This window comes from Scophthalmus maximus, chromosome 13, assembly GCF_022379125.1.
Source record: "Scophthalmus maximus strain ysfricsl-2021 chromosome 13, ASM2237912v1, whole genome shotgun sequence".
Lineage (NCBI taxonomy): Eukaryota > Metazoa > Chordata > Actinopteri > Pleuronectiformes > Scophthalmidae > Scophthalmus > Scophthalmus maximus.
The window spans coordinates 14761476-14789183 of record NC_061527.1 but is presented as its reverse complement, the minus strand read 5'-3'; the positions used below and the strand labels follow the sequence as shown (position 1 = coordinate 14789183).

General features: G+C 44.0%; 1 protein-coding gene across 1 annotated transcript; it reads right to left on the bottom strand.

The window, feature by feature from the left end:
- Nucleotides 1-3909: 3909 nt before the first annotated feature.
- plpp2b (phospholipid phosphatase 2b) lies at nucleotides 3910-22041 on the bottom strand. The gene is made up of 6 exons (XM_035647235.2): nucleotides 21391-22041; nucleotides 9690-9841; nucleotides 9239-9501; nucleotides 8986-9043; nucleotides 7639-7815; nucleotides 3910-6692 (listed from the first exon to the last, which is right to left on the bottom strand). Exons 1-6 carry the CDS (start codon nucleotides 21449-21451, stop codon nucleotides 6537-6539), a joined length of 867 nt encoding a protein of 288 aa, XP_035503128.1. The 5' UTR covers nucleotides 21452-22041; the 3' UTR covers nucleotides 3910-6536.
- Between the last annotated feature and the right edge of the window lie 5667 nt (nucleotides 22042-27708).

The window sequence follows — 27708 nt, the reverse complement described above, 5'->3', positions numbered from 1 at the left end:
GACAGTCCACGCATGAGTGCACTTTACAGTATGTCCCTGTATATATTAATATGTCATTTTTATTGTGTAAACATATGACACAGAAGCAAGACTCCACCTTTCCTGATCATCATTCTTGTACATTAAAAACTATACAGCCTGAATTAATCCGTGTGGCCCTTTGGTATTACATCATTCCAGGCCAAAGCAGGAGGACGGATTGTTTCCCAACAGAGGCCCTGTAACACTCGGCCTCGAGCGACGCCGCTGAGGTCTGTTTACCTCTCCCTGTCGCTACTATTCCACAGCAGGACGCGTTTTCCCCTCGACTGTAAATCTGTAAAGCTTTGGATGACTTGCAGGGGGCGAACGACATGAAGCCCCCTGGCCGAGGTGAGAGGAATGGTGTGTGTCAATATATAAACGTATATAAATCTCTCATCAGGGTCACTGGTGGTATAGTGGCGAGGATGGCCAGCGGCCAGAGAAGCTGCCTCTCTCTCCCAAGGCTGTGTAGAAGAAATGTGCCATTAAGGCCCCCACAGCTGGGCCCCTAGGCACAGAACTGCTGTCCAAGACAATATGCAAAGGCCAAGAGACTGGAGACTGAGAGCACGGAGACTAGAGAGCCTCAGATACCTCCTCAGACTGTTTACGACCACCTCCTCCACAGCCAAAAGCTTCTCCCTGCCTCGCTACCTTTTCTTCACTGCTTTCTTTCTTTCCACTCGGCCACTGGCACCGACAGTGAAACGTTTGTGCAACACACAGAACTATGGGACTTTCTGAGATAGAACTCGTTCAAAAGAGTCTAGAAATTAAAACAACATTATTACAGTCATGATAAATTAAATTCCCTATCAAGTGACAGATCAAATCTTTGCAATAACCATTCGTCATAGAGCCTCAGATAGTTAAGTATTACTTTCTCAGATTGTTGCGATGCTCCAGATGAGAGCATTCTAGCTTAATACCAAAAAGTTCTGAGCCTTGACTTTGGAACTACAAGAGTTGGTTTGAAGATCCTCATCCTAGGTCAATTGATAAGTTCTATTGGGGAAGCAATACATTCGGCTGTGGAGTCAGGAGAGACTCGATGCTGTCTATAATAGGGTGAGAAAAACAACAGCGCCTAGCGGCTCATTTCTGGAGGCATTTTAATTGCTGGAATACAGAGCCAAGCTAAAAATGTCTCCGCTGGCCTCCAGCATGAGAAAGATAGGGACGATACGATGCTCTATGTAACACTTCCGAGGCGAGTGCTGCTAATTGTCAAAATGTTCTGAAATATGTGGCACAGGGAGACTTCTTCTAAAAGTAACTGTTACAGAGGAACTCTGCCCCAGATGGGCAGAGTATCAACGCTCGTCACACTAAAAACAGATGATATGACTACACTGTGGATTTCAGACTGCTCACTCTCATGTAAAATCACCAGAAAACCAGTGACAGTCTCTCTTTTAGATGTTCAGAAGTAACAGTAGTTTCTTTTGCAGCAGCTCTGACCTTTCTGTGTCAACAGCGGCTGTGGGATTGCGAAGCACCAACTGACAAAGTTAAACAGCTCCGGCTCAATTGAGAACAACAACAACATTTTGATTTTTATTTTAAAGGGCCCATATTGTCAAAATTGAGTTTTCTGGCTTTTTTCATATTGAATGAGGTCTAAGCGCTCTGTAAGAAGCATAAAAGTGTCAAAATGGTCAATAAACAGACAAATACACACAGCCTGCATTCAGCAGCTGCTTTTTTAAAAAATGCACCAAGACTTCCGTATTATTGTGATGTCATAGCGACGCAGTCACTGCCTTCAGCCCCGCCCCCAGCGCTCACCCGTCATTCCGTTGCTGAGCTATCAACAACACGAGAAAAATCAGGAAGCTACATCACTGCACAGGCTTCCTAATGATGGTAATACAACACACCAGAACTAACTCTGAATTATTTTCACCTTTGCAGAATTCATCGGCAACCGGTGTCGGCCGCGGCCCCCGACGTGGAGCTGCTGCTCGTGCAGGGACGTTTTTGAAGCCTCAAGTCACTCTTGTTTTCTCTCCTTTTCTATCACTCTCCTTCTTTTTACCTGCTCAACAGGATTCTTTTTCTCTTGTGAGGTCGCAAGGTCGCTTTGTCAATTCTGCAGTTCCACCGTCTGCCATGATCATCACTGAGGATAGACATCGGGAGAACGCTGTTCTCTGTCTTGTTTTGTTTACGCGATGGGTGACGCAGTTCCTTCCCGATTCCATTTTTCTGCAAGACACGTTTAAGCCAAAAAGTTGTCTGTCTATTCCCGCTTTAATTTAGGGGAAATTGTATTTCCCGGATCCAACGTCAACTTTTATAAATTGAGATATTTAGGATCCAATTTTTCCAAGCAGCAACTTTGTCCCATATTTATTCTTTGCTATTGTTTCTGGTGAAATTCCACCTCTGAACCACAAGGCCTCTGTCCTCAGGGACACCGACCAAAGTGGGCTGAACAGTCGAGTGTATAACATCCAGCGTAGTCTAACCGCAACATCAAAAATACTGGCAACCGTCGCTTTTCCGTCATGCTTTACTGCTTCCCGTGCTGAGGTTTTCCCAAAACCGTTCATCTCGAGAGCCACTTCTCACCAGGCTCCCGGTCATTCACAGCATTCCATCCCTGTGGGCCGGACCGTTGTTGATCTGGGATGGTTTCTAAGGAATGATCTATTTGCTGCTGTTTTGTATTGACACTTTTGTCAGCAGCCGTCCATGAGAGACGGCTATCACACACGTGCTGAACAATATTGGTGGGTTTTTTGTTCCAAAGTTCTACCTGCGTTTTCACCATGTCGATTGCTTGGTGTCCAGTTATGACAACAATGTAAAGCCATAGGAATCCAGCTCTCTGCAGCCAGGTAGAGTATCTATTGCCTCATTCAACCCTCTGGCAGATCTGATGTATGTGCAAAGTAATTCTTTCCAGATGGATTGTTGCTTTCTTTTCACTACCACGGGCAGATATGATGTTAAGCAAGCTTAATAATGCCCTGGTTACTGTGGAGACCATGTCCCATAATATAGCAAGCTACACAAGACCTTCAGGATTACTTATTCAGTGAGGGTGTATAATGCATCTCTGGAGAAAGCAATGAATAAATAAAATGTTAATATTACTGTTAATGAAGGTTTTCCATCCCCAGTTTTTTTGATACCACAGTGAAAAATGGCTCCACATAGGCACAACTTTCAAGACATGCCAGTGAGTAATATTGTTTTAAATGAGGGATGACAGTGGTTTTCAGTACCACTGCCAACGAAACAGCCACGAATGTGCCAACGGGCCCAGTGTTTATTTTTTCATAAATCTACGCGTTTGTTTTTGCGGAGCGTTCCATTCTTCAGCTCGGAAGGACTGAGGCAGCATGGGAGGCTTGAGTAACGCCTGACTGGATCCATCCATTGCTATACAATACCACCTCCTTTAATTCAAATGAGATAAAGCTATAGAGTAAAGGATTTCCTTTTTAAATGGGGTATCATTCTTCTCAAACCATCATCAAGTAACTTTCTCACACAGCATGAAGAGAACTGGGTTGCCAACTGCAAATAAAGAATACAAATGTTAGTGCTGTAAGATAGACAGGAAGAGAAATAGGAAATTCATAGGAGAAAAAAAGGGTCAATTCACCCCAAAAAGCACTTGTGTTCCTTGGATCATTCAGGCCTCAGCGTTTCTGGAACAGCATTTCACTGAGGAGTTTGAGTGTGTTGTGAGCACCACACACTGAATCCCACTCACACTGTTGTACTGCTGTGCATGTCAGACAACTGCTTTAAAGATGTCCATCTCTGAGCCAGCTAAATCAAAACTTGATTTGAAAGGAAAAAAAGATGAGTGAATTTCTTTTTGTGTCCGTGGTGACATTGAATACATAAAATAAAAACATCATAACTGAATGCGGATTATATCTTTATTTAAAATTCTCTGATTTAAAGACTATAGATATAATCTACACACACAAAGGCACAACATGAACCATAGCTACAAGCTGACTTGGTCGACCAGTGCCCATTCTAAAGCCCTGATCCAGTATAATGTCAAAACACATGCAGCCACATTACCAGCTGAGAACCTTAGGTTCCACAAAACTAAAGGGGGAATTAAATGCCATGACGTTTCTACATCCTCATCCTCATTTGGGCTATTAGCCGGGCTGCGGATGATTTAGATGTAGGGAGCGAGAAGGGGGGCTCGCACAGCACTTCACCTCAACCAGTTCCAGCTGCTGCTTGTTGTAAATCTGCGTTTTAAATGTGGAGCCGTCCCAAAGGACCAAGGTTTACCATAGGATTCCCCACACCCCAACTCCTAAAGTATACCCCGCCTCTCCCTAGACACAACCTCACAGTCACCACCAGGTGAGAGTCCCTCCGTCTTCTCCCCTCCGTCAAACGTGAGGTGTGTCTGATCTGTTGTCGGGCCGTCCGGGGTTCTGCATGCTGTACAGAGACTGAGGAGGAGACCTCATTCAAGATCTATCAACACAGGAAGGGGAAAGGGAACGTGGGCGATTCTTTGAAGTGGGAATGGAGCCGTGTTACCAACTTCAAAAAACACAGTCGTGCATGTAACCCATTATCATTACAACAGCCCCGTAAAAGCCCTGCCAAGGCATCTGGCACATGTTTGGACCCGGAATTGGATCCATTTGTGTGGAAACTCCAATAGGGACCAGTCTGTGAAGGCACACTGCACAGGTGAATTCAAAACCAACCTACATGTGAAAAAAAAGGAGCAAAAAAAAGAAAAGCATACAAGCGTATATACATCCTTCACAGAACATGAAACATGTCTCATAGAATTAGTAGATATTACATGGTACAGTATTTGTGGCTCATAGTGGCAAGCAGGGGTGATTGCACAAAAACCTTAACAGCGCTGGCAATTCCAACCTTATTAAAGTTAATAAAGAACTTCTTGTATTTAAAATAAATTAAATACCATTTTCAAAATGGCCATCTCCTTCTTCTTTGATTACTTTTATTTGAGAAATTATATAAAAACACACTAAGACAGAGGAAAAACTAAACAAAAGAACAAAATGAAGACCAAATTAGTTCATATTTAATTGGCAACATGGTAGTAGTGGTATGATGCGTAAACAGCTCAGCAAAACTTAAAAGTCAACTGCATCAATGGTTTCCACCTTTGCAGTCCATCACACAGGGGAATATGAATCAATCACAAACTCTACAATGAAAATTATACATTTTAGAAACGCATCACTACTGTTGAGGGTGATTCTGTCCCAGTCTAATGTAAAAAGATTGTGTTTTAAAAAGGAGAGAATAACGGCGTGGAGTAGATAACCTGGCAAAGTGAATAAGATTTGATCCAAATAATGAATCGCTCAGAGCAACAAAGCTGCATAGTCACTATAAAACCTTTTGTTTGTTATAGTAATGGCCTGCAGCTGACACTTTGGAGAATATCAGCTCATCCACTGTGAACTTTTTTTTTTACCCCCCAACAATTTTCTGGTGTGTAACCAGGTTAAGGTGCTCTCAAAAAACGAATGCATCTACGTACGGAAATCAAAAACATACAAAACACATTTAGGCGATATATTTGATATTAATGTGAAAAACAAAACAACAAAAAATAACAAAAAGGGGGTTGCTAGTACTGCCAATCCTGCTGTGACTACACCCAGATCTTTCCATCCCAGATCAATGCAGTTTGTCCGGCACTTCCAGATCCCAACTGCTCTTACTGACATTTTACATAAAACTGTAGCTGTTTCCTGCAAATGCAGCCTTAGAAATCAGACCGCTCGCCAGGTACGTCCTGCAATACGTCGACTTTAATCCAACAAGTGGCTGGTAAGTAAGTGAAACTTGTCTGTTGGTGGGCCAATACATGCATAAACACAACGTGAATGTCCGCCAGGGAAGGGCTGTGATTGGCAGGCCTGTGTTTCTCTGCGTCTGCCGTGTGACGTTAGCCACAAGCACTTGATAGGGCGACAATACATCATAGCTTCGTTGCTGTACGTCTGGAGGTTTTCCCCCTTAGTGCAGCTTTAAGCAAATACACTTGAACATCAACGACGATGTCTCACAAAAACAAAAGAAAAAAGCCCCTCTCTCTCTTACAGGAGAGAAGGAGGTCATCATGGCGTCTTTGAGAGGGGGCTCAGAGACCTGGCGACGGGACGCAGCCCCCTCGGTCAGTCCAGTGGTTGGGCCGCAGGTGGGGTGTGAGTGGTTGACACAAAGGGGGAGAGCTGGGGGCTTGAAGGCTGCAAGCTACAGACCAGACCCCTAACTTGACTCCTTTCAAACAGAAATGGCTGCAGACTGGAACTGGTGTAGCAAAAATGGAACATTTCATAGTCTAGGTATTTTCTGTCTGCAGTGAGCAGCCTACAGAGCCAAGACTGCGCATGACTCAGGTTATTCCCTAAACATAGACGCTGCCAACCGCACAAAGGCGGCTGAAGCCCCAGGGTTGGACCCCGGCCCCACACAGGTTTGGGGTCTGCAGCCTGCAGCCTTTCCTTCCCCAGCGTCGTCCCCCGCTATCACACAGGGCCAGGGTTGTGATAGTTGTTATGGTTGGTGTGCTCCGAGTCTGCGATCTGCAGGCTGGGCTTCCTCTCTGGCTCTTCGCTGTCAGCTGTGCTTTGCCTCGTGCAACGCGGGGGACGCTTCTTGAAGAAGTCGGACACAAAGCGCACCTGCGGAGGAGAGGTGAGGGAGAGCAGGGGGGTTAGTCGGGGGAAACATTTTCCCACAGAGATGGGAGTCGTCTCCTCTGTCAGGGATGCAGAGGAGGTAAGGGCAGGTCTGGAAACTGTGATAGTCTGGACAGGCCTGTGCACAGCTGTTCAGTGACACACTAACACTTACACACTCACGCACATCTGAGAGGAACACACACAGAGAGCAGGCACAGCCCCTGTCGGCCATAAAACACTATGGCCAGGAGGGTCTCTAATTGCGCACAGCAATGTGAATGCCAAAGGCGCTGGGCTCAATTCCCCATTAATCATACATGCGCGAAACACACACTCGACCACTCCAGAGTTTCCACAAGGCGGTGCTGACAGTGGTTCAATCAAAACAGGGAAGTGGCCAAACAATAAAGGAGCCCAGCTGGACGCAGCGAGGGAGAATGGCCGCGTTGCCTGAGAGGCCGCCAGTGTGAGTGTGTGGGTTTGTCTCAAGTCACACTCGGCCGCTGTCACACTCGAACACACATACATCCCGTCTACGCACATCCTCGCAGTGAGACTGACACAGAGCTGAAAATACTGATTCATCAGCAGCTGCTCTGCTTTGAAGGGGAGTAGCGTTGACAGAAAGATTTCCATTAAGTTTCATTCTTTCGGATCTGGACAGTTCCACCCATGTTTGCTTTTCCTAGAGCCTGAAACCGCATGAGTGAGACTCCAAAGTTATTGGAGGATGTCAACAGGTAATACGGCTGGAAATGCTTCACAGAAAATGAAATGTTAAAAGTGTATATTCCCGCAAAAGCACTATTCACAGTGTTTAGAGCCGTTTAGGATTCGATACCAGACCATTGAAGTTCCTTTGCATCATTCGGGGTTATGTACCGACTTGTCTTATGTCCTGGCAGCATCATACAGAACAGATAACGGCGTGGTCTCGGACACTCACGTTGAGCACGGCCACGAGCGCTCCCTGCAGCAGCCCCACCAGCACGTCGCTCCAGTGGTGCTTGTAGTCAGAGACCCGGGTGTAGCCCACATACACGGCGAAGGCTACCAGGAAGAACTGGATGGTGGGCCGGAGAAGTCTGGCCCACTTGGCCACCAGTCTCGCCTGCACGTAGAGCTGGAGAAACGGAAGGGGTTGGAGGAAGAGCAGAGGGTGGTAGGGTTGTATGGGGGGGCGGGCGGAGAAGGAGGGAAGAAAAGGGAGATTTAAGCATCTATTATTCACATTTAACAAGATGTTATATATTCATAATGTATGTTGACATGGCAGTGAAGTAATGCTGCTGTTTTACAATATCGTTATTTGCTGAAATAGTCTGCTGCGCTGTGAGGTTTCAGGGGATCTCACAGCAAACATCAGTAATAAAAAATGTCTATTCATTTGGAGCATGAGCTCACGTCTCTCGGAGGCAAAAAACAGAAACAGTAGCTGGTATGCCGCAAATTGGATCTAAATGTAAAAGGGTGTTGAGTTTGAGTGTGATTTGTGTCCACTATGGACTGAAACCCCTTATTTTAGTGGAAAATAGCGGATGCCAAATACGTATGAACCTGGCAACAGCGCAGACTTCACTGGGCTTCTGCTAGTTTACTGTTGAAGGTGCAAAACTTGGCATGGAGCGACAGCCCCCCCCCCCTGCCTCACAGCCACACACCGCTCCGAACACTGCAGGAAGCTCTTTCAGCAACACAGGACCCGGGCTGGAGATCGCGGCTTCGCTCTATTTGTTTGCACTAATTTGCCCCTGGCATAACAGAGGGTTTAGACTGGACACTAGCTGGAGATATTCTGCTCTCTCTTTGAAATGAAATGTTCTTTGATCTGAACATTGCTGCTTTGCTTGGCCTCTTGAAACTTGCTGTCTGCTGCCTGGCTTTTAACAGAACGAAATGAGGCCAAGGGAAACGAACTGGATAGACCTGGAACACAGAACACAGCAAATGCTTTGCCGGGAAAATCGTTGCTGGGAGAAAAGGAAAAAAAAAGGGCAGCAGAGGTCTCCACATCATTTCTTTCACTGTCCACATCCTTCCTATGAACTCTTGCCTCGTCCCTTCTGTGTCCACGGGCACAAACTGACTCTACATGAGCCCTTTTCGACTCCTCAGACTGTTAGCCCTCGAGTGCAGATTCAAATGCACGAGCCTGCTCCCAGATGAGCTCATCCGGGGCCTGATTCCCACTGAGATATTTGCATGGTGATATTTTCCATATTTTCTGTCGATAAAGAGATGCATATTGACGTTGTGTTTAGGGATGGACTGCGGCTTGTGAGTTTGTACTTACTGCGAGGAAAAGCATACAATACATTCCAAAGGAGGAGTGACCAGAGTAGAAGGACAATCTGGAAAAGCCAAGACGCAAATGTTAAAAAGTGGAATCTCATTTGCATCATTGTCACGTGAAAAAAACTCAAACAATGTCTCACCCTCTCGCTTTTTCTGTTGTGAAATAATATTTGAATTTTTGTTTTTTAAATAAACATATTTTCCTGTCTGAGCACAACGTTACAAAGTGTAACACCCAGTTCTCCTCCTACCTGGACTCTGTGACGTCTTGTGGTTTGCCGGTGCAGTTGATCACCTGCATGTATCCCGTACAGACCTTGGGGGCACATACAGCCATGAAGTTGGGCCTCGGGCGGCCGATGGTGAACTTGGCAAGGTCGGTCAGCGACTGGCTGACAGCTGCTCCGAACAGGAAGGTGCCCACTACTTTGTAGAGCGCAGCCACATATTGGTTGAAGTCAGAATTGGAGTAAATCCTCTTGCTGTAAACCAGATAAGCCTCGCCTGTGGAGATCTGAGGAGAAGAAGGTGAACAATTTTCTTAAGTTACTTATACATCAAAACTTTCTTTCAATTTCTGAAGTCCATTTAGTTATCGAGAAATAAGTGAAATCCCGTAAGCTTCCCTCGATTTTGGTTTTTACTGAGGTGAGAGGGAATAAAAATGAGAGAGCGAAGGCTGGCGTTCTTTGTCAAACTTACAATGACGACCGTGCAGGAGATGGTGACGGCCGCCAGCATGCCATGGGTGATGGTGTCTGACTTGAGGGGGTACATGATGCTCTCATCGTCACAGTAGACGCCCCTTTGATATGGCTTGAACACGATGGTCATTACGATGAAGGGCAGTGCAGCTGAAAAGAAGGCAACACAGAAGAATATCACTGATAAGAATGAAGCTCATAGTGAATATTCACCATATTTGGAAAAAAATTGGGCCTTTGGTCATTAAGTGATATATGAAGCTTGGTCTTTGCCAATACCATGAAACTAGGTTGATCCAAGGTAATGAACTTAAAATAACAAATTTGTCTCTCTTTTTTTTCTAATGGTTTTTTACATTACATTACATCATTCCTTGAGTTGGGAAGTGAAAATGTTTCTCTAAGGATAGCTAAATTGTTTTCTCTCTCCCTCTGGACCTCAAGGTCTAGAATCACAATGATGAAACTACCCTGAAGGAGAAGAAGAAAAAAAAAGTTAAATGGCAGGGTGGAAATGCGCAGCAAGGAATTACAAAAATAAACAGTGGAAGAAAAAATTGTATTTATATACACAGGCATGTGGTCACACAAAAAAAAATCACACGCTTACCCAGTAGAGACAAGAGCATACAAACACTTACAAGACTGAACGAACGAACACACACAAACACACACACACACACACACACACACTTTTGAATGATGTGGCTGTGTGCAAAAATAAGACCAAACATAGTTGGTTACGTCTCCCAAGAGCACAAATGATGTCCTTGAAATGTTCGAAAAACACACACACACACACACACACACACACACACACACACACACACACACACACACACACACACACACACACACACACACACACACACACACACACACACACACACACACACACACACACACACACACACACACACACACACACACACACACACACACACACACACTTTCTTGCTCGTCTTCTTTGAAGCCTTATACTGTGCGACCTATTGGTTATGTATTGTATTATATTATATTTTATCTTTGGGTTTGTATGCATACAGTTTACAACCTTCATAGGTTTACAAGACACCAGAAACAAAGTAACGACTGTTCAAGCACATCATTTCATTTCATTACATGTTATTTTACAGCTCGGTCTTAAACTAAATATTCTGTTTTCTCTTCCAAGAACGGCAAATTAAATTTTCCTCCTGAAACACAGCTTGAGTTTCTCATAATCATACATACAGGAGAAACTTAACACAGAGGACTTTTTACTAAAACTATGAACAGGCAGCAGAGACGTGAAATGTGCTACAGGAGACGTTTGAGTATACATTGAAGATTTGATACTTCATTTGTCCACTGGAATCTACTGTAACTGCTGTAATACAAACTGACTGACTTTCTAATATCCCTGTTCAAGGGCATAGTGGGGAGTGTTCCATAATAAAGAGACTTGGGGCGGAGTGGGACTCAAGGCAGCTACAAGTATGTGGGAGAAAGACAACTGCAAAGCCGGAGGTGATTGTCACAACCTGACAACCTTAAAGTGGAACAGTGCCAGAATAATCAGTTGATTGTTAAATTATCCGGTTTAGGGCTGCAACTAATGGATATGGGCATTACCGATTAATAGGCCAACTAAATTCCTGATTATTCGATTAAAGTACAAAAGTACAAAATATTTTTTTTTGTCAAATCAAAACCCGGAAATTAATTGATTGATTAATTGATCAAAAATAGTTGCTGATTCATTTTCTGTGGGTCTACAGTTGTCAAAATCATTTCAGCTCTACTCCAATTATTCAGTACGCACAAATATGTCTGGTAATTGGCTAATCAATTCAGTCTGGTAGCCCATGGTGGATATTTAACTTTATTAGACATTCAATAGCATAGTCACAATAAATACAAAACCGTTGAACTGATGAAAATGATTATGAGTTGCAGCCCTAGTGAGGAATGCATTCTCCACCCTGACATCCACCACCACCATGCATAGCAGGCAGACAGTCTTGGTCCCATTATGGAAATGCCATACGGCCGCATACTAAATGCAAGAAAAACAGCAGTGGAAAAGCACTGGACCCACCAATAGTATTACATTTCTGTGTAAATGAGCAGCGCACCCCTCCCATTCTTTCAAAAAAATGTCTGCAGCCGACACAATTCCAGGAGGACTTCCAGCAAGACTGACTGACGAGAGGCCGAGCGTCCACAAACTGAGGACTGAGACTGAAGGAAAAATATACAACTGGACGGTGGATCGCGATTCGGCTGAGGTGAACAGTCTGCGACGCAGGGTTCAGCTCCACCCAGGAACACGGAACAACAGCCTACTGTAAACGAATGAGGAGAGACAGACGTTCGCGGCCCTTTTTTTTGTGCCAAATACAAAATGAGTCGATGGGGAGTTGTGCGACATGTTGATGCTGTAAATTTAAACAGGTCGATATTTTTTGACGTATTTCCAAGAAATATATTTTTCCAATAATCCACCAATCAGCAAATCAAATCACCAACGACACCTTCACAGTGCCGTGCGGTGTCTCGGTCTCGCCCTTGTGTTCATGAGATGAGAACAGACATTGTTTAGTGACATGCCAAGTGCACACATGCTCCTCACAGACACCATGAAGACACAGTGTCAGTGTCTGTGTCAGGACGAGCAGCTGCGAAACACGCGCTCTGCGTTGAGAGGAGAATAAACAATAGCGTACTATAGGACAAACACATCATCGTGCATTGGTAGCCCGACCTTGGAGGAGCGAGGTTTAGACTAGACCGACAAGGAGTGGAACCATGAGCCGGGTTTTCTGTTGCTGTAGCAGAAGTGGATGTGGATTCGCCTTAAAGGGGTAGTTCAGTGATTTTGAAGTGGGGTAGTATGAGTTAAGGTAACGTTTAAAAATGTTAACCATCTCCACAAGGTGACATATTAACTATGCATAAGTAACTCATACAACCCCACTTCAAAATCACTGAACTATCCCTTTAAATGCACCCGCTCCATGTGCTTTAGACCATTTGCTGAGATTGTTAAAAAGACAGCACTGGATGTTTTAATAAAATGTTTGAATAAATGTGGGCCGCTGGCACGTGTCAAAACACACGTCCTCCGTCCACAAAGAGGGTGAAATCAAAAATGTAAACATCGGCTAACAAACGCTCAGACTCAGAGAAATGTTACTCACATTACAGCTTGAGCAAAACTATTATAGAAAGGCAGAAGGGAGTTTTAAGGATTGGTGAAAACTTGAGTATATATTTGAATTGTTGCCCCTTGTAACAGCAGCTGGATGACACACACAGCTTCCCGCTCGCCACCGGATTCCCACTGGAACCCTGTTTACACATCTATCTGCCATGTCGGGGCACGGTGAACCAGGGGTGTGAAGTCTTCACTCCACAAACTTTCCTCCTCGCACCACCAGAATCCTGTTTGTAAAAACCACAGTACCATATAGGGTCTCTCAACTGACATCCTGCCTCGGGCGCCTCAGGGGAGCGACCTGACTTGGATTTTCTGACGTGGCTTTTGGAAGGGCAGCTCCTGCACCTGTATCCTGCCTCCTGCATCCCGACTCCAGCCTTCAAGAACCGAGCAGAGCGTGAAGAAACCGCCGACGTTTGTTTAACGTCCCCTCTCCTCTCCTCCTGGTTTGCTGACAAATGGTTGGACTCAAATCAGACGCTGTGGCACGAGATAGAGTTTCATTACAGGCGTTCTTAAAGTGAACTTCAAGGTTCTTGTATAAAAGGACTTTATAGAACTCTGCAATTGCTTGGTTCTTAAAAAAGAAACAGAAGGCCATGAAATTGAAATTGGAATTTCTTTTTCAAATGGCACCCTGACCCTTTCCAGACTGACATGTATCTAGTATGGACATAACTCAAATTTACCCAGCATGTAAAATACCTTAAAACATAATATTATCAGGGTGTTTGCATTGTAAGAAAGGAAAAGAAGCTTTGTTCCTCTTTGGGGTTTGAATCCATGGTTTGTATGACATGGGGAACTTGGCGACATGAAATCTATTTCCTCTTAAGCCCATATCCAATCCTAAAAGAAAGAAGGATATTAACACTTAACATTCACAAAGTGTTTTCACAATTTGTTATGTTTCAGCATAAATCTCCACTCTATACCCGGTAATGACAAAGCAAAAACTGAATTTTAGAAAAGTTTGCAAACTTATTAAAAAAAATTCAAAAAAGCAACGGCAATTCATACCCACACACAATATTTGCCCCACCAGTTTCAGACTGATGAGCTCTACGAAGAAGAGTCCCGGTTGTTCCAAACCTTCAGACCTATGGAGGCGCATGGTAAATGTCACTTTAAACCAGCAGGAGGACATAATCATTTCTATACTGGAGTCACAGGGTATTGTGACTTCAAACTGTTTGGCGGAGCTTTTAACACTCGCCAGAACGGGGCCATTCATCACAGTGAAGTGGCAGAAAAATTAAGTGAAAACTTCAAAGAGAAGCAACGGAGGGCGGAGAAATCTATCGCTGCTTCCACTTAACAGGCTCACAAGTGGCTAAACAGCTTTTCGTAGGTACGGTTTCAACATTAAATTCTCAAGTATCACATGTGTCCATTCAGTCCCACGCTAAAGGTTTTTATGTGTTGTTTTTGTGTGTTTACATTACCAAGTCCTCATAACCAAACAGGGAGTTTGCCAGTTTGCCACACGGTTCATGGACTGAGTGAAGTCATGGCACCTGGCATTAAAAAGTCCTCCCTGACTTGTAAAAAAAAAAAAAAAAAAAAAAGAAGAAAAAAAAAGTTATGAATGAATTTTTCATTTCTGCCTCCATAAGTAAAGCACCTGCATTTAACTTGTTGGACATAATTTACAAGTTTGGATAAAAATAAAAGAAGTCAAATGAAATTATATGTAAAGAGTGCGGACTGCCAGAAGGACTGGTACATCCTGAGGTGTGTATGTGTGTGTGTGTGTGTGTGTGTGTGTGTGTGTGTGTGTGTGTGTGTGTGTGTTACGATCAGTGTCCCTGTGGATTATACCTGTAAGAAACAAACCACTCATTCTCTTAGAGCACGCACACACACACACACACACACACACACACACACACACACACACACACACACACACACACACACACACACACACACACACACACACACACACACACACACACACACACACACACACACACACACACACACACACGCACGCAAAAATAGATCCAACTGCAGACAAACTAGGTCTCCTGGATACCACAAAGACGAGCCCACAACCCAAACTGACCCTGCGCCAGAGCTGCTTCCCCTCGCTGATGGAGCAGAGTCTCTGACTTGAGCCAAACGCAGACATCTACGCTGGATTGTTCCGTGGAGAAAAAAATCCAAAAGCACATACATTATACATGGAGGAAAAGGTGAGGTGCTCGTTTAGGGAGCAGGCGAACTTTCTTTCTCAACAACCGCTGCTGCGGACGGAGGGAGAAGCGAATGCCGCCAATTTTTTTAAATAAAGCCAGGAAGCTAATCTCCATCGGGCGAGTCGAGCCTCCTGCCTGAGCTCCTAATGGGAGCCTGTTTGAATTAGCGCGACACAGGGCTGCAGTGCTTTCTGTCTCAGATTAAGGAGCACCCATTTTAGAGGCCTCAGTTCCATTTTGGGAAGTGCGCGCATCCACAGCGGATGATTGCACCGTGACGACGACTGTGTGTCAAAGAGGGTTCAGAGACTAAAACGGTCAGAGGACGCATCACAGATAGTTTGAGCGTTTGGCAGACAAAGACGCCTGTGTAAGAAGAGACATCCTCTCCTTCATTCCTTCCACTACTGCTGATTCACATCCTCCATTCTGCACTTTTTTTCTTCTTCTTCTTTCTTACTCAGAGTCATTCACTCTTCCCTCGCAGCTCCATCTTCCCGTCTGTCATTCTCTTGATTGCAGCGTCCTCCCACACACTTCTCCTCTTGTAAATATAGAGTTCTCAATGGGACGGTGCTTTATTTAGCTGGCAGATGTGCAATTACGCAGGACCATGTGGACCACAATCACACTCTGGGGCTAAGATTCAAGGCCTGTCCCGTCTTCTCCCTGCCTCCCTCTCTCTGTCTACTTGTTTTCGTGTTTCCGCTTTTCTGACCTCGTCTCCCACTTCTCTCCCGTCTCTCTACTTCTACATTTGCCCGTCCTGGTCCAGCTGTCCTCTACAGAAAGGTTGAGGCCTTGACTTTAAACTTGCCACAGTCGTTTGGAGGTTGCTCCCATGGTGCGAGAGAACCTCACACCTACTTGCCCTGGTTTCATAACCATGACATAACCTGCTGCACCTGCAGAACCACATGGACGGACAATTATTCTCCTCCACTTGAAAAACACACAGTCTGGCACTGAAAAGCTGGTGTGTGTGTGCGCTGGGAGAAAGGGTTTTCTCATGCCCTTGAGCTGCCCTGCCTGGTATAAAACTTCCCTCCAGGGTCACAGCTGGAACATTTGCCAGAAGGCTCCTCAATCTAATTTCTTCCCCTCTCATTTCTCGTCTTTCCGGCATGAAGGCCACCGAGCGAGTTTCTGAGTTTCTTCCTTCCTCTCGTGTGTTTCTCTCCTTTTTCCGGTCCATCTGTTCCCTCTGTCACTAGCTCTCGTGTCCTCGTGCCTCTTCACTTTTCATCCCCGTGACACTCGTATGTCTCCATCTCTGAATCTGTCTCCAACTCTCATCTGTAGATGAGCACAGGGGCAAGTCTTTTTTCAGTGTTTCCACTTTTTTTCTTTCCCTCTCTCTGTCGTTCACTCCCCTCAAAACAAAGTTTGTTGAAATATGAAACCCATGGCACCGAAGCTCTGTAGTGTACAAATATACAGGAGGCAATGTTACAGACCTTTAAAAGATGGCTTTCTGTAACAAAACAAGTAAACACTCCCTCTTTCTAACTGTCACCCCAAGCTGGACTGACTAATGTGGAAGGTATGTGCTGAGCCTACAACCTCCGCCGGCGCTGGCCTCTGGAATTCTAATTCACATGAGGAACGCCCAACTTCACCAGTCACACCAAATCCTGCTGCTGCTGCTGCTGCTGCGGCCCATTCTTTATTTTTGATCCCGCTGTTTCACTCCGTCCATCATTTACGCATGCTTAGCTCCAGGCAGGGCAGAAGGAGACAGAGTGGAAGGCCAGGTCGGACGGATGGCGAGGGGGAAGCTAAATCTGGGTTTGCGATCAAAGAGTCGGGGTTTGCAGGCGATCAAAGCAGCAGGCCACACAGGTTTGAACCTAAACCATGAAAGGTCTGCGGCAGGAGTCAGAGTGTACAACTGCCCCGAATGGAACGGAGCCTCCCGATGTGACGCGGTTTGTTTTCTTTCTGAAGCATCTAGCACATAAATGCCAAATAAATAGTGAGGTGTAATTACTGTACACAAACGGGACTTTGTTTAGCTGTTGTCTCAAACCAGTCTTTATGTTAGCGACAGCGTTCATCCAAATCAGGGTCACGTTGTTCCATAATTCCAGTCCCTGTCAAAAAATTGAACTACGGTTCTTGGGTCCTCCTCACTGGACCGGGCTTCCCTCTCCATGCACTTCTCTCTAACTGGGACTTAAAAGACAAACATATGTTGGAAAGTTACACACAGATATTTGTGCTGATCATCAGGCGCCACCTGTATTGTGGTGCAAAGAAATCCAGAGAGATTTCTCATTCAAGAAATACTTTGACTGGAAGGTGATAGTCAATTTTCTCACCAATAATGTCTTCAAAACATTAATAATACTCATACAGCAACAGAGGTACAGGTTCGATTTTACAATTATGTGAAATATTTCCACCAAATTCCAATTTAAAAAAAATCCACTGTGTGCTGGGCTGACATTTGTGTAATGCCGCCAAATATAGTTTATTGCTTGGAGCGGCTGGTGGTGGTGGGGATTTTTGCTTGTCAGAGTGTTAAGCCATTGTTCCTTTTACAAAATAAGAGCCTGAAATATGGCTCTGACAAGCCTGAAATACGACTTTTCAGCAGCGTTACTTCCTCAGCACAGACTGGACACCACTAGTGATTCGCAGTTCGAAGCAATAAGTCATAGAAATAGAAGAAAATCAACTTCATGTTGATTGTAAATAAACATTGGCTGAAAAATGATGCGGTAATGATTTAAAAGAAACTCTCATGACCACATGCTATTTTGTGACTTACGAAAACACATCCAGGAATCCCTCTGCACTTGGGAAGAACGAGAACCAAAAATAGACTTATTTGCCACCACAATGCAGGTGGCGCCGGATGATCAGCACAAGGATCCGTGTGTGTGTGTGTGTTTGTGAGAAGGCCTTCAGTTTCCATGACACTGCTCTCCCGGGGAAAACAATTCCCATCAAGTGCCTCCGTTGGCCATCGCTGAGAACTCGGCACGACCAGGCTTCCCAAACGCAACCACGCGGGGGGCCCGGTTCCCCGGAGACCCTGCCGCACGGCTTCACTGACGAACTCTGACCGACATCCAGCGAGGTCAAAGAACAGAACGTGGGGACACAATGTGGTCACAGTCTGAAAGGACGAAAAATAATGTGAGGAAGTACGTAATAACTCCTTGATGGTCTTACTGTGGGGGCCTTGGGAGCAGGGCTCCATTATGTCGGGTAATAAACCTTTTTTTTGTTGTTGAGGAGAATCAGAAACTCCACTGCCTTATTGTCCACTGCCTCCAAGCATCTGATATTACATCCGAGGAACTAACAACCGAGGTAAACAGGAAACTTATTTTAGGAGACACAAGCATAATATAGCCAATCAATAAATATTGTAAGCTACTGTCAACTTTCTTGTTTCTCGCAAACGATGGGAACCTAAACTGCTTCCTCTGCATGTGGTAAACATTTGTGTGTGTGTGTGTGTGTGTGTGTGTGTGTGTGTGTGTGTGTGTGTGTGTGTGTGTGTGTGTGTGTGTGTCTGAAATCCGAGAAATAATAGACTCTCAACAGAACTGGTTTGTCAGTGTACACAGCACAACAAAAAGAGCGTGTACACGGGGAAACAAAGGTGTATGCGAGAGCGTATGTTGTGCACCGATGCCTTGCCCCGCGGCCATTTAGTCTCGCACTTCTTTGCGTATCACGCACATTACTCATAACTCACAGCTCCATGCCATTCATATCGCCTACAGCAGCACCCAGGTCATGCAGCGATGTGAGTGGCTCCTCCTCCGACTATTAGAACCACACACACTCGCAGTACTGCACCTATGAACACGATACGCGGGCTGAGAGTGGTTATTCCTCTGTTCTCTGAGCCAACACCCACCATCTATTTGTACGGAGTGTATTTACACAGAGGAAGAGAGAGAGAGAGAGAGAGAGGAAGGAATACACCAAAGAAAGAGTGGAGAAGAAAGAGGGAGGCCAGCAAACTCGAGACCGGGGCAGATAATGGAACAGAGCACAAAGCTCCAATGTCTTTAAACAAGACCAGAAATATAACTGACTTTGTGTTTTAGTCTGAAAACCACTCATTGGATCTATTTTGCATCGGTTTTCTTCATTGAGGGATTCAGTGACTGTGTCGGAACATTGTTAAAGCAAATAGAGGGAGGCCACATCCATTCACAGGACACAAACTGTTGTTAGTTTTACCTGGGATGGGCAAAGAAATCACTTTCTTGACATTTGAGATTTCTTAATAAAACATAAGACATGGATATTTAGAGTCAGTGGTGAATATAGAAAAATAGTAGAGAGTAGAAAAACTGGTAGCAGATGTTAATGAGAGCAGCTAATATTCAGTGGTAGTACATTTCGCATGCAGATTGTGTTTTTTTGGTTTAATATGAGAAATGTAAATAGTCCTACTATGCAGACAAAACCCGACTGAGAAATCTGCTTCCATAGAGGCTGATGGTCAGCATAATTACAAGCTCCACCATGTTGTTGCTACATGGCTGGGGCAACCTCACATAAGCTTGGGGTTGACTTGATGATTATTTGGGTGGGTGACGTGGGTGGCCAAAGGGGAAGGGAGAGGCAAAGGGTGGGATGCAGTCATCCAGACCCGACCAACCAAAAACCCAGCCCGGACGCTAATCCCAGACTTGTGACAGCGAAATGGTGAGGCTTATCAAGTTCAGCAGTCTGCAGATCTTCCCACAGTTGGGAAAAAATACCTCTAAGCTCTGCTGAAAAGTTGTGTAACCTCTGCAAAAAAACGCACAGCAGAGCGGATCTGCACGGGCACGAGCCGTCAGACCCCACGTCTCCATCCTCCCTCCGCCAGTTCACCACTGTCACAGACACAACAGGGGATGAGTGCGCCACTAAACACCACATTATGCAGCACACGTCTGTCACATACAGTAAACCAAAGTCCCACCAAACACGCGCACACACACACACACACACACACACACACACACACACACACACACACAGCTTCTTCAGAGAGTTGGAGGTGATTGGTTCTCACATTTGTCATTTTTTGTGTGATAAAAACGTTGTTATCTGGAGCATATCGTCATCGTTATGGAAGGCTACGAGTGTCATGTAAATGATTGAAATCCGATGATCTGTTTAGATATTATTGATCTGCTTTACATGATGCATTAGTGATTGTTTCATTTACGCCTTTTATTTTGACAAATTCATTCATGAATATAGTCATTTGTACTTTTATATTACTACTGGTGTTGCACATTTGAATGTCAATATTACAATATTTACAAATGTAATCTAATTATTTAGCCAATTTAAGCGTAAAAGGATTTTCCAATCCCCGTTTTATTGTCCAATTAGATATAAATTGCTGTTGTGCTAAATGGCCATTTCCGTGACACTGTGGTCCTCCACATTTATCATTTCCTATTCAGTTCCATTAATCACAGACTGATGACAAAAGACAAAGGGGAAGACTAATGTGCATAATCATAACCACAATATGCGTCACTGATATGACTCGTTTTTCTCATCTCATTATTTGTCCATTGCCCAGAGGAGGAAGGAGACGAAAAAGACTATTATAGGATTAATGATGTTCTCTGGTTACCACAGCGATGAAAAAGGGGGCATTGTTGTTCCTTGAAAAATGATTCCTTACGGACGTTAAATGCAAAAGACAAAAGTTAAGTGACATATTTATAGACACAGTGTGTGTAGGAAGGCTGAACATCTTTGAGAGGATTGCTGGCAGACAACAAAAATGAGAAATAAGCGGGGCTCGCACATGCATATCATATTTCCATAAACAAACATTCAGTTTCCTGAGGCTCTGTAAAAAGAAGTACTGCAAAAAAGTTTTTTCGGTGAGTGGGATGATGGAGCTCAGCTCGCAGTGAAGCCTGTGAGAGGAGAGAGAGTGAGATCTCCTCGTGTGCTTCACACCACGATCATGTCACATTTCAGCTTGGACAATATTCCAGTCGGGATCCGCATCTGAACAAACGGGCTCTGTGCGTCAGCGTTGGACTCGTGCATGGGGCAAGTCAGTTGCGTCGTTTGCCTCTTAAAGGTGGACTGAGATAAAAAAAAAAAAAAAAAGGAGCTCTTGTTGTCCTGAGGATATTTGATCTGATATCAGAAATATGCTCACGTGTCGTTTCTGCGTGCAAATAAACAAACAGTGCAGGCGCAGTTGCGCGTAATAAACGAATTCCTAAAGTGACGCAAAAACACACAAGCGCACGGCCGGTTGACCACAGTACAGGGCAACACGCGGACCCTGCTTCACGACTTACCAACGACAACGCACAGCACGTCCATCAGCACGTACAGCTTCTTCTTCCTCGGCTCCTTCATCTTGTTGCCGCCGTTGTTCTTTCAATAACAAGAGTCAGTGACTTATAAAAGATTGGAACTACTTTCTGGATGAGGAAGCAAGTCCATCGGCTTTGGGGATATCAAAAAAAGAAAAAGAAGGTCCAGGCTATGCAAACAACCTGGTAACCTGCCTGACGGCGTGTTCTTCTTCCGGGATCCTCTTCACTACCTGTGCTGACATTGACAGCAGAGGTGTTCAACTTTGTTCCGACGACAACGTGTTTAAAAGCCCGTGTCCGAGCCAGGACGCAGCACCGCCGGAGGATCGCGTCCCTTTGCGCGCATTCCTGCGTTTTGGGTACAGAAGCCAAGGACAGAGGAGATCCTTGCGATTCCACAGAGCTGGGAAAGCTCCACAGTAAACTCCTCTCCCTGCACACACACACACCACGCCACTGCACTGCACTGCACTGGTCCCTCCTTCCAACTTCCTCCTCTGGCTCCTCTCTGGCTATCCAACCACCATGGCCAGGCTCGAAGCTTTTTACGCACAGGCGTGAGAAGAGCAAGAAGATCTTCGCGGTTGGCTGAATTTTTTTGTTTTATCTCTCTCTCTCTCTCTCTCTCTCTCTCTCTCTCTCCCTCCCTCCCTCCCTGCCTTGCAAGCCAACCTTTCCTGTCTGTTTTGTTTAAAGAACTCTGTATATATCAGACCAAGGGGAGGTGCCCGAGAGCAGCACACACTCCCCTGTCAGGTCAAAGATAGGAAGGAATAACATTTTTTTTTTTTAAAGAGTCATATCCTGAAACAAATGAGTGTCATTGCACCTGACCTCGTTATCTAAAGCAATCTGGACTTAATCAGTCATTGATTTTTTTTTTTTAAATGCACTGTCAAGGCTGTGACTCAAGCCCTACAAGACCTTATCCCATAATGCACTTCTCATTAAAGCCATATAAGGTCGACCACTTGAGCTGCTCACTTCTGTTGGTCGTGTCACCTTTTCACCTTTATCTCCTGAGACATTCATATTGAAGTGGACCAAAAACAAAACATATTCTAAGTAAGGTCCAATCATTTTTTAATCGACACCTTCATGTCACTGAGAAGCGGGACCACCTGAAAAAACTTTCTGTCTGTTCAAGAATATGGAGAGGATACAAACGTCCAGCCCATCGAAAGCAGAGACTTTTAAAAAGATCTTACTGGGACTGTAGAGTTAAAATCAACATGATGTAACACCAGCATGACTCCCAGTCGCAGTTATTTTGCCCCAGGCAGACAGGATGTTCCCCCACCAGTAGTCCACACCAGGCCACCACTTGCCGGCTGCATTGAACACACTGACGTGTCACGAGCATACTGTATTTCAACATTTAACTGTTGTTTGTTTGAGACCCTGAGGTCTGTTAGTTCAGCGCCCTCGAGCTAAGCAGGTCATCTTACATTACATTCGTAGCTTTATTTGACGACCTAAACATTTGCAACATGAGTCACATATAGAAGAATATCCGGTAATAAAAAGGATCAGCACGGAGACTTCATTGTAACAGTACAAATCATTTTATCCTGAGATTTTTCTGCCCCCTTCTGGTTGGCAGATGTGCCCACAGGCAGGAGGATGAAAGAGCTCCTATAATAAGACAAAAGAGTCATGTGGTAGCCATAAATCAGTGGCATTATTACTGTGGTAGGATGAGCTGACTTTGGTTTTTGAGGGTCTGTTCAGATAAAGATAGACGAGAGGTCATGAAGGTGGGCCTACATTATTTATCAATATATTTTAGCTTGGTTATTTTATACCAGATTAAATAGAGAGGCTGTGTTTTCTCGAGAATTTCATCAGTAGCTCTTTATAGGCAGCATGATCCACTCAGAGTACACTTAATGGAACAAAAATTGCATTACATGCATTTAGCTGATGCTTCTGTACAAGGCGACTTACAATAAGTGCATTCAACCATGACGACATTACTCCAAAAAGTGCAAGAATCATGAGAGTACATGAACTTTTATCAAAGAGGCAAAAACAGCTTCAGGAAACTTTTCACACTCCCTCACAAAAATTGTGAGAGAAAGTGCTTTGCTTGGGGCCACAATGCAGAGAAATCCAAAAGGTCAAAGGTTCATCAAAAAAGCTTGTGTGTGCTTTCAGCTATGTATCCTCATACACTATATCTACAACTTTTTGAATAAATTATATTCATAAAGATATAGTCTTCTTCATCACACAGCGTCAGAGTATAACGTTGTTGTTGTTGTTGTTGTTGTTGTTTTTTGTTGTGTGTTGAGAGTTGGAGATCCAGGTTGCTGAGGGCAGAGTCAGGAACTGCTCAGAATTTCTGTCTTAAACCTGGGAACAACAAGTAACAGGCTCTGTCAAGGGTATAGTCTTGACATTTTCACTTTGGATCAGCAGGAAATTAATGCATTGTGACAAAAAATGTTTTCTACATCTACAACCTTCGGAACAAACGTTCCATGCAATCTAGGTCAAAATCTTTGGAGAGGACAATTTTAACCTGCAGTAGCCTTTGCTGGAAACAATTAGGTATTATTTCCTGCATGCACCTTTACTCATTTCAAAAATTGTCTGAGCCAAAGTCTGAGCTGCGTTTAATTATTCCTTTCTGGGCCACTGGTAGCTTCCAGGCACACTGGCTGAGTTGATTTATAGTCAACTAAATTCTAAATAAAGAACACTTTAACTCACAAACTTCGCAACATTTCAGTGACATTTTTGGCCTCGCACCAGCACATACTCAGCGGAGACAACTCTGCTTCTTCTACTGTATGTATTGTTTACAGTCAGGGCTCACCAAGTAGGAAAACAAAGCAGCTATCTGTTGCATGTAAACCGCACTTTAATTAAAACATATTCAGCTGGGGTTCAGTGACTATGTCTTGTAAGACATGTGTACTGTCTGTCTTATCAGAATGTAAACATTAACATGATTTAGTCGTTCTACCAGAAGCATTTTAAATGGCCACCCTGCGTTTATCCTCCCCCAAGTAAACAGCTCGCAGCGTACACAGCTCCCAATCAGCCAGAGCAACCTGGCCTGGAGAGCAGGAGGCCAGATGAGATAGAGGGACAGTTGAAGTTAGGTCACATGGTGGCTCTTCCTGCTCTACCACCCTCCACACATACGCCTGAAACTCTACAATCCAGACAGAGCACAACAAATCCAAGCAACAGCTACAAGCTCAACCCTAAGCTACGTGGCTGAACATCCACATGGCCTCTGACTCTGACTGCTAAATAAACGTTACAGGACGTGTGTCACATTGTGTCGTTGTCCCTCTCTTTGAGATATCGACCAACAGTGATATCAACCAACAACCAGAATGAGTCATCTTACATACATATCTTACATTTAATGTCACACCTAACACCTTAACAGCTAAATACTTCAATTTTTGGTGATAACAACACATTTGAGCATGGGGGTGTGGTGGAAATGCTATGGCAACATTCTTAATTCGATATTCTACTTAACCACATATTCCAGATATCACACTATATTTACCACAGGGCAATCCCCGTATATACCTATTGTATGGTTAGTGATAACGGTGGGAATGTTTTTGAGTTGATCTGACATTTTTTGCTGTGAATCAATTTGTAAAGGTAACTAACCACTGGGGCGGGGGCAGGGGCAGGGGCAGAGCCAGAGGCAGAACCAGGGGCAGGGGCAGGGGCAGGGGCAGAGGCAGAAGCAGGGGCAGGGGCAGGGGCAGAAGCAGGGGCAGGGGCAAGGGGCAGAGGCAGAGGCAAGGGGCAGGGGCAGGGGCAGAAGCAGGGGCAGAGGCGCCCTCTGCAGGAGAACCGGGCAATTGCAATGCTCCTTCACCTGCAGCACGGGGCCAGCGGAGGGCGCCAGAGAGCCAGGCAGAGGGGAGAACAGCGACGACAGAGGATGAAGTGTTGGGTGGAGTTGACAAGAACTGAGGGAGGAGGACAATAACTTTGCTGCAGCAAATGAACAACTAAACTACTCAGTGTCTTTTGTGTTTTATTCCCCTTCTCGCTTTTGAAGGCCCGTAATTGAACTTGGTGCTCATCCCAAAAATTCTTAAAAAAGTGTTAAGATGTGCAAGGCATTTCATTTGACCTGGTACACAGGCCTTCTCCAAAATATACAACACGTCTGTGGAAACTGCTTCACCATGCTCGCCCCCAAACTCAGGCCTTACAGTCACAATATGTCGCTCTCCTGTGAACTAAACTGCGTTAGAATCACAACTCTCTCCTGGTGCATTGCCGGTTGGGCTCGTTAGGCAAACTTTGAAAAGCCTTTTGGGACTTTTGTATCTTATTCCAGGTATTTGTTTTAACAGTCTGGGATGGAGTTTCCTGAGTGCCCTCGGTAGCAGTAGCACGTGCTTTAACTAGTGGCCTCATGCGTGGACTTGAAGTGGTTCTTATTTTTTACTGGAAGTATGTGGCTGATGTCCCCTTGTTAGGACCCTTCTCTTTTTATGAATGATTGTGCAGCTTATTATAAAGTTTCTGTCAGGTTATGATTTACAAGCTCTGGCTTTTTAAAAAAAAAACCTGTGTTTTCCTGCCAATAGCAAAACCCACATCCAGCAAAGAACCCTTTCATCTGGGATCAAGTGTAAATTCTCTGTTAATAAATCTGCAAATATCAGAGTCACTTATGACATTTCCAGAGGAAATGCCCATTTTCCTCAGGAACAGCTGTTCCTGCCAAGCCCCAGTTTTATTGAAGTAAAACCTTAAAACAGGAGCTACAGCTCCCGTGTGTGGGTACCGCTCTATTTCACACAGTGAAGACGCACAGGTTTATAGTTTTCTGAGAAAAAAAAAAGAATAAATTGTGAATATGTTCCTGTTGTCATATAAATAATTGTTTTAGCATTGTTCTTTTATGATTGTTTTCTTTTTTGTGTGTTTTGAGGCTATTTTAAGTTAATAATCAATTAGAATGTAAAAGATTTTAAATGCCATTTATCCATTTCCAGATTCCTTTTTTTTTCCATCTGAAGATTCCCCACTTTACCTTCTTCTTTACATGTTGCGTGTGTCTAACCAGTCTAAGGTGTGTTTCTAAAACTTGGGTCAATAGTTACAGTGTGACAATCTCAGTCACATTAGTAGCTAATGGTTCCCTTGACAACCACATCTGCAGAGCTAACTATAAATTGCGTACAGGATGAGCAAAGTTTCAACAGATGTTTTGCGTCTGCATCTTTGCATTTCTTCTGACCACATTTGCAAAGTCAATGAGGGACAGACTCTGGCAATCACTTCCTGCCATTTGTTCTTCTACTTAAGTGTTAAAAGTTCTACTTGTGAACATGAAAATTACAAAATATGACTAACCACAATGGTTTACCTTCCATGGAATATAGCTCATCTCATCAACAAGAGCAGCTGCAGCATCAGTCTTCGAAATATTTAACCATTGTTCATTTTAATTTTTTTCTTTACAAAATATAATTATAAACACAACAGGAACAGTAAAATATAGAAATTGCTAAAAAATAAAAGTACAATTAAAGAATTAACAAAAGGCAGTGATTCTACTCCTTTGCCTGCTATCGTGGTCTTGTCCTCTCCAATAAACAGTAAAAGACAAAACACTGATCTGAAACCAGTGCTCGCACATTTATCGACAGAAATAAGGAATAAATAGGTGAACGGATGAAAAGGAAGAATGACCAGGAAGATCCTGTTATGTTTCCTTTAGCTCTTTAGAGACAGTGTGAGTGAAATGTACTGAAAACATTACATATGTATATATGAATGAATCAGTACATGATTTGATGAAAAGTATGATATTGCTCCTATTAAGAGGCATTTTATATCCATGTTACATAATAAATTATTAAATGATATTTACTGTCATAACCTTTTCACTTTGTGCATCTACATGTGATTTTCATATCAATGCAATCACATCCTGGCTTAGTTTATATGATTCTCGTTTTTTTGTGTGCAGACTATGAACCAGATTTTCTCAACTTTAATGATTAACTTGATAAAATGTTAAAATGGCAGATTTTTTTTGGACCTATGAAACAGCAAGTTTAAAAATTCTACATTTCATCTTCACTAATTCATTAAACCCATAAAAGTGCACTGAGAATAAACATTTGTTTTACTCTCAGAATCCATGACAGCTGGACAACCGTAATTGATGGGACCATGGGAATAGACGAAGTTACCCAGTGCTTGGCAAGAGATTTGTATTGTAAAATAAGAACTTCAAGTGCACGATACCTATGTGACATGTTTCAGTATATTCCATCATGTCTGTTTGAGGTC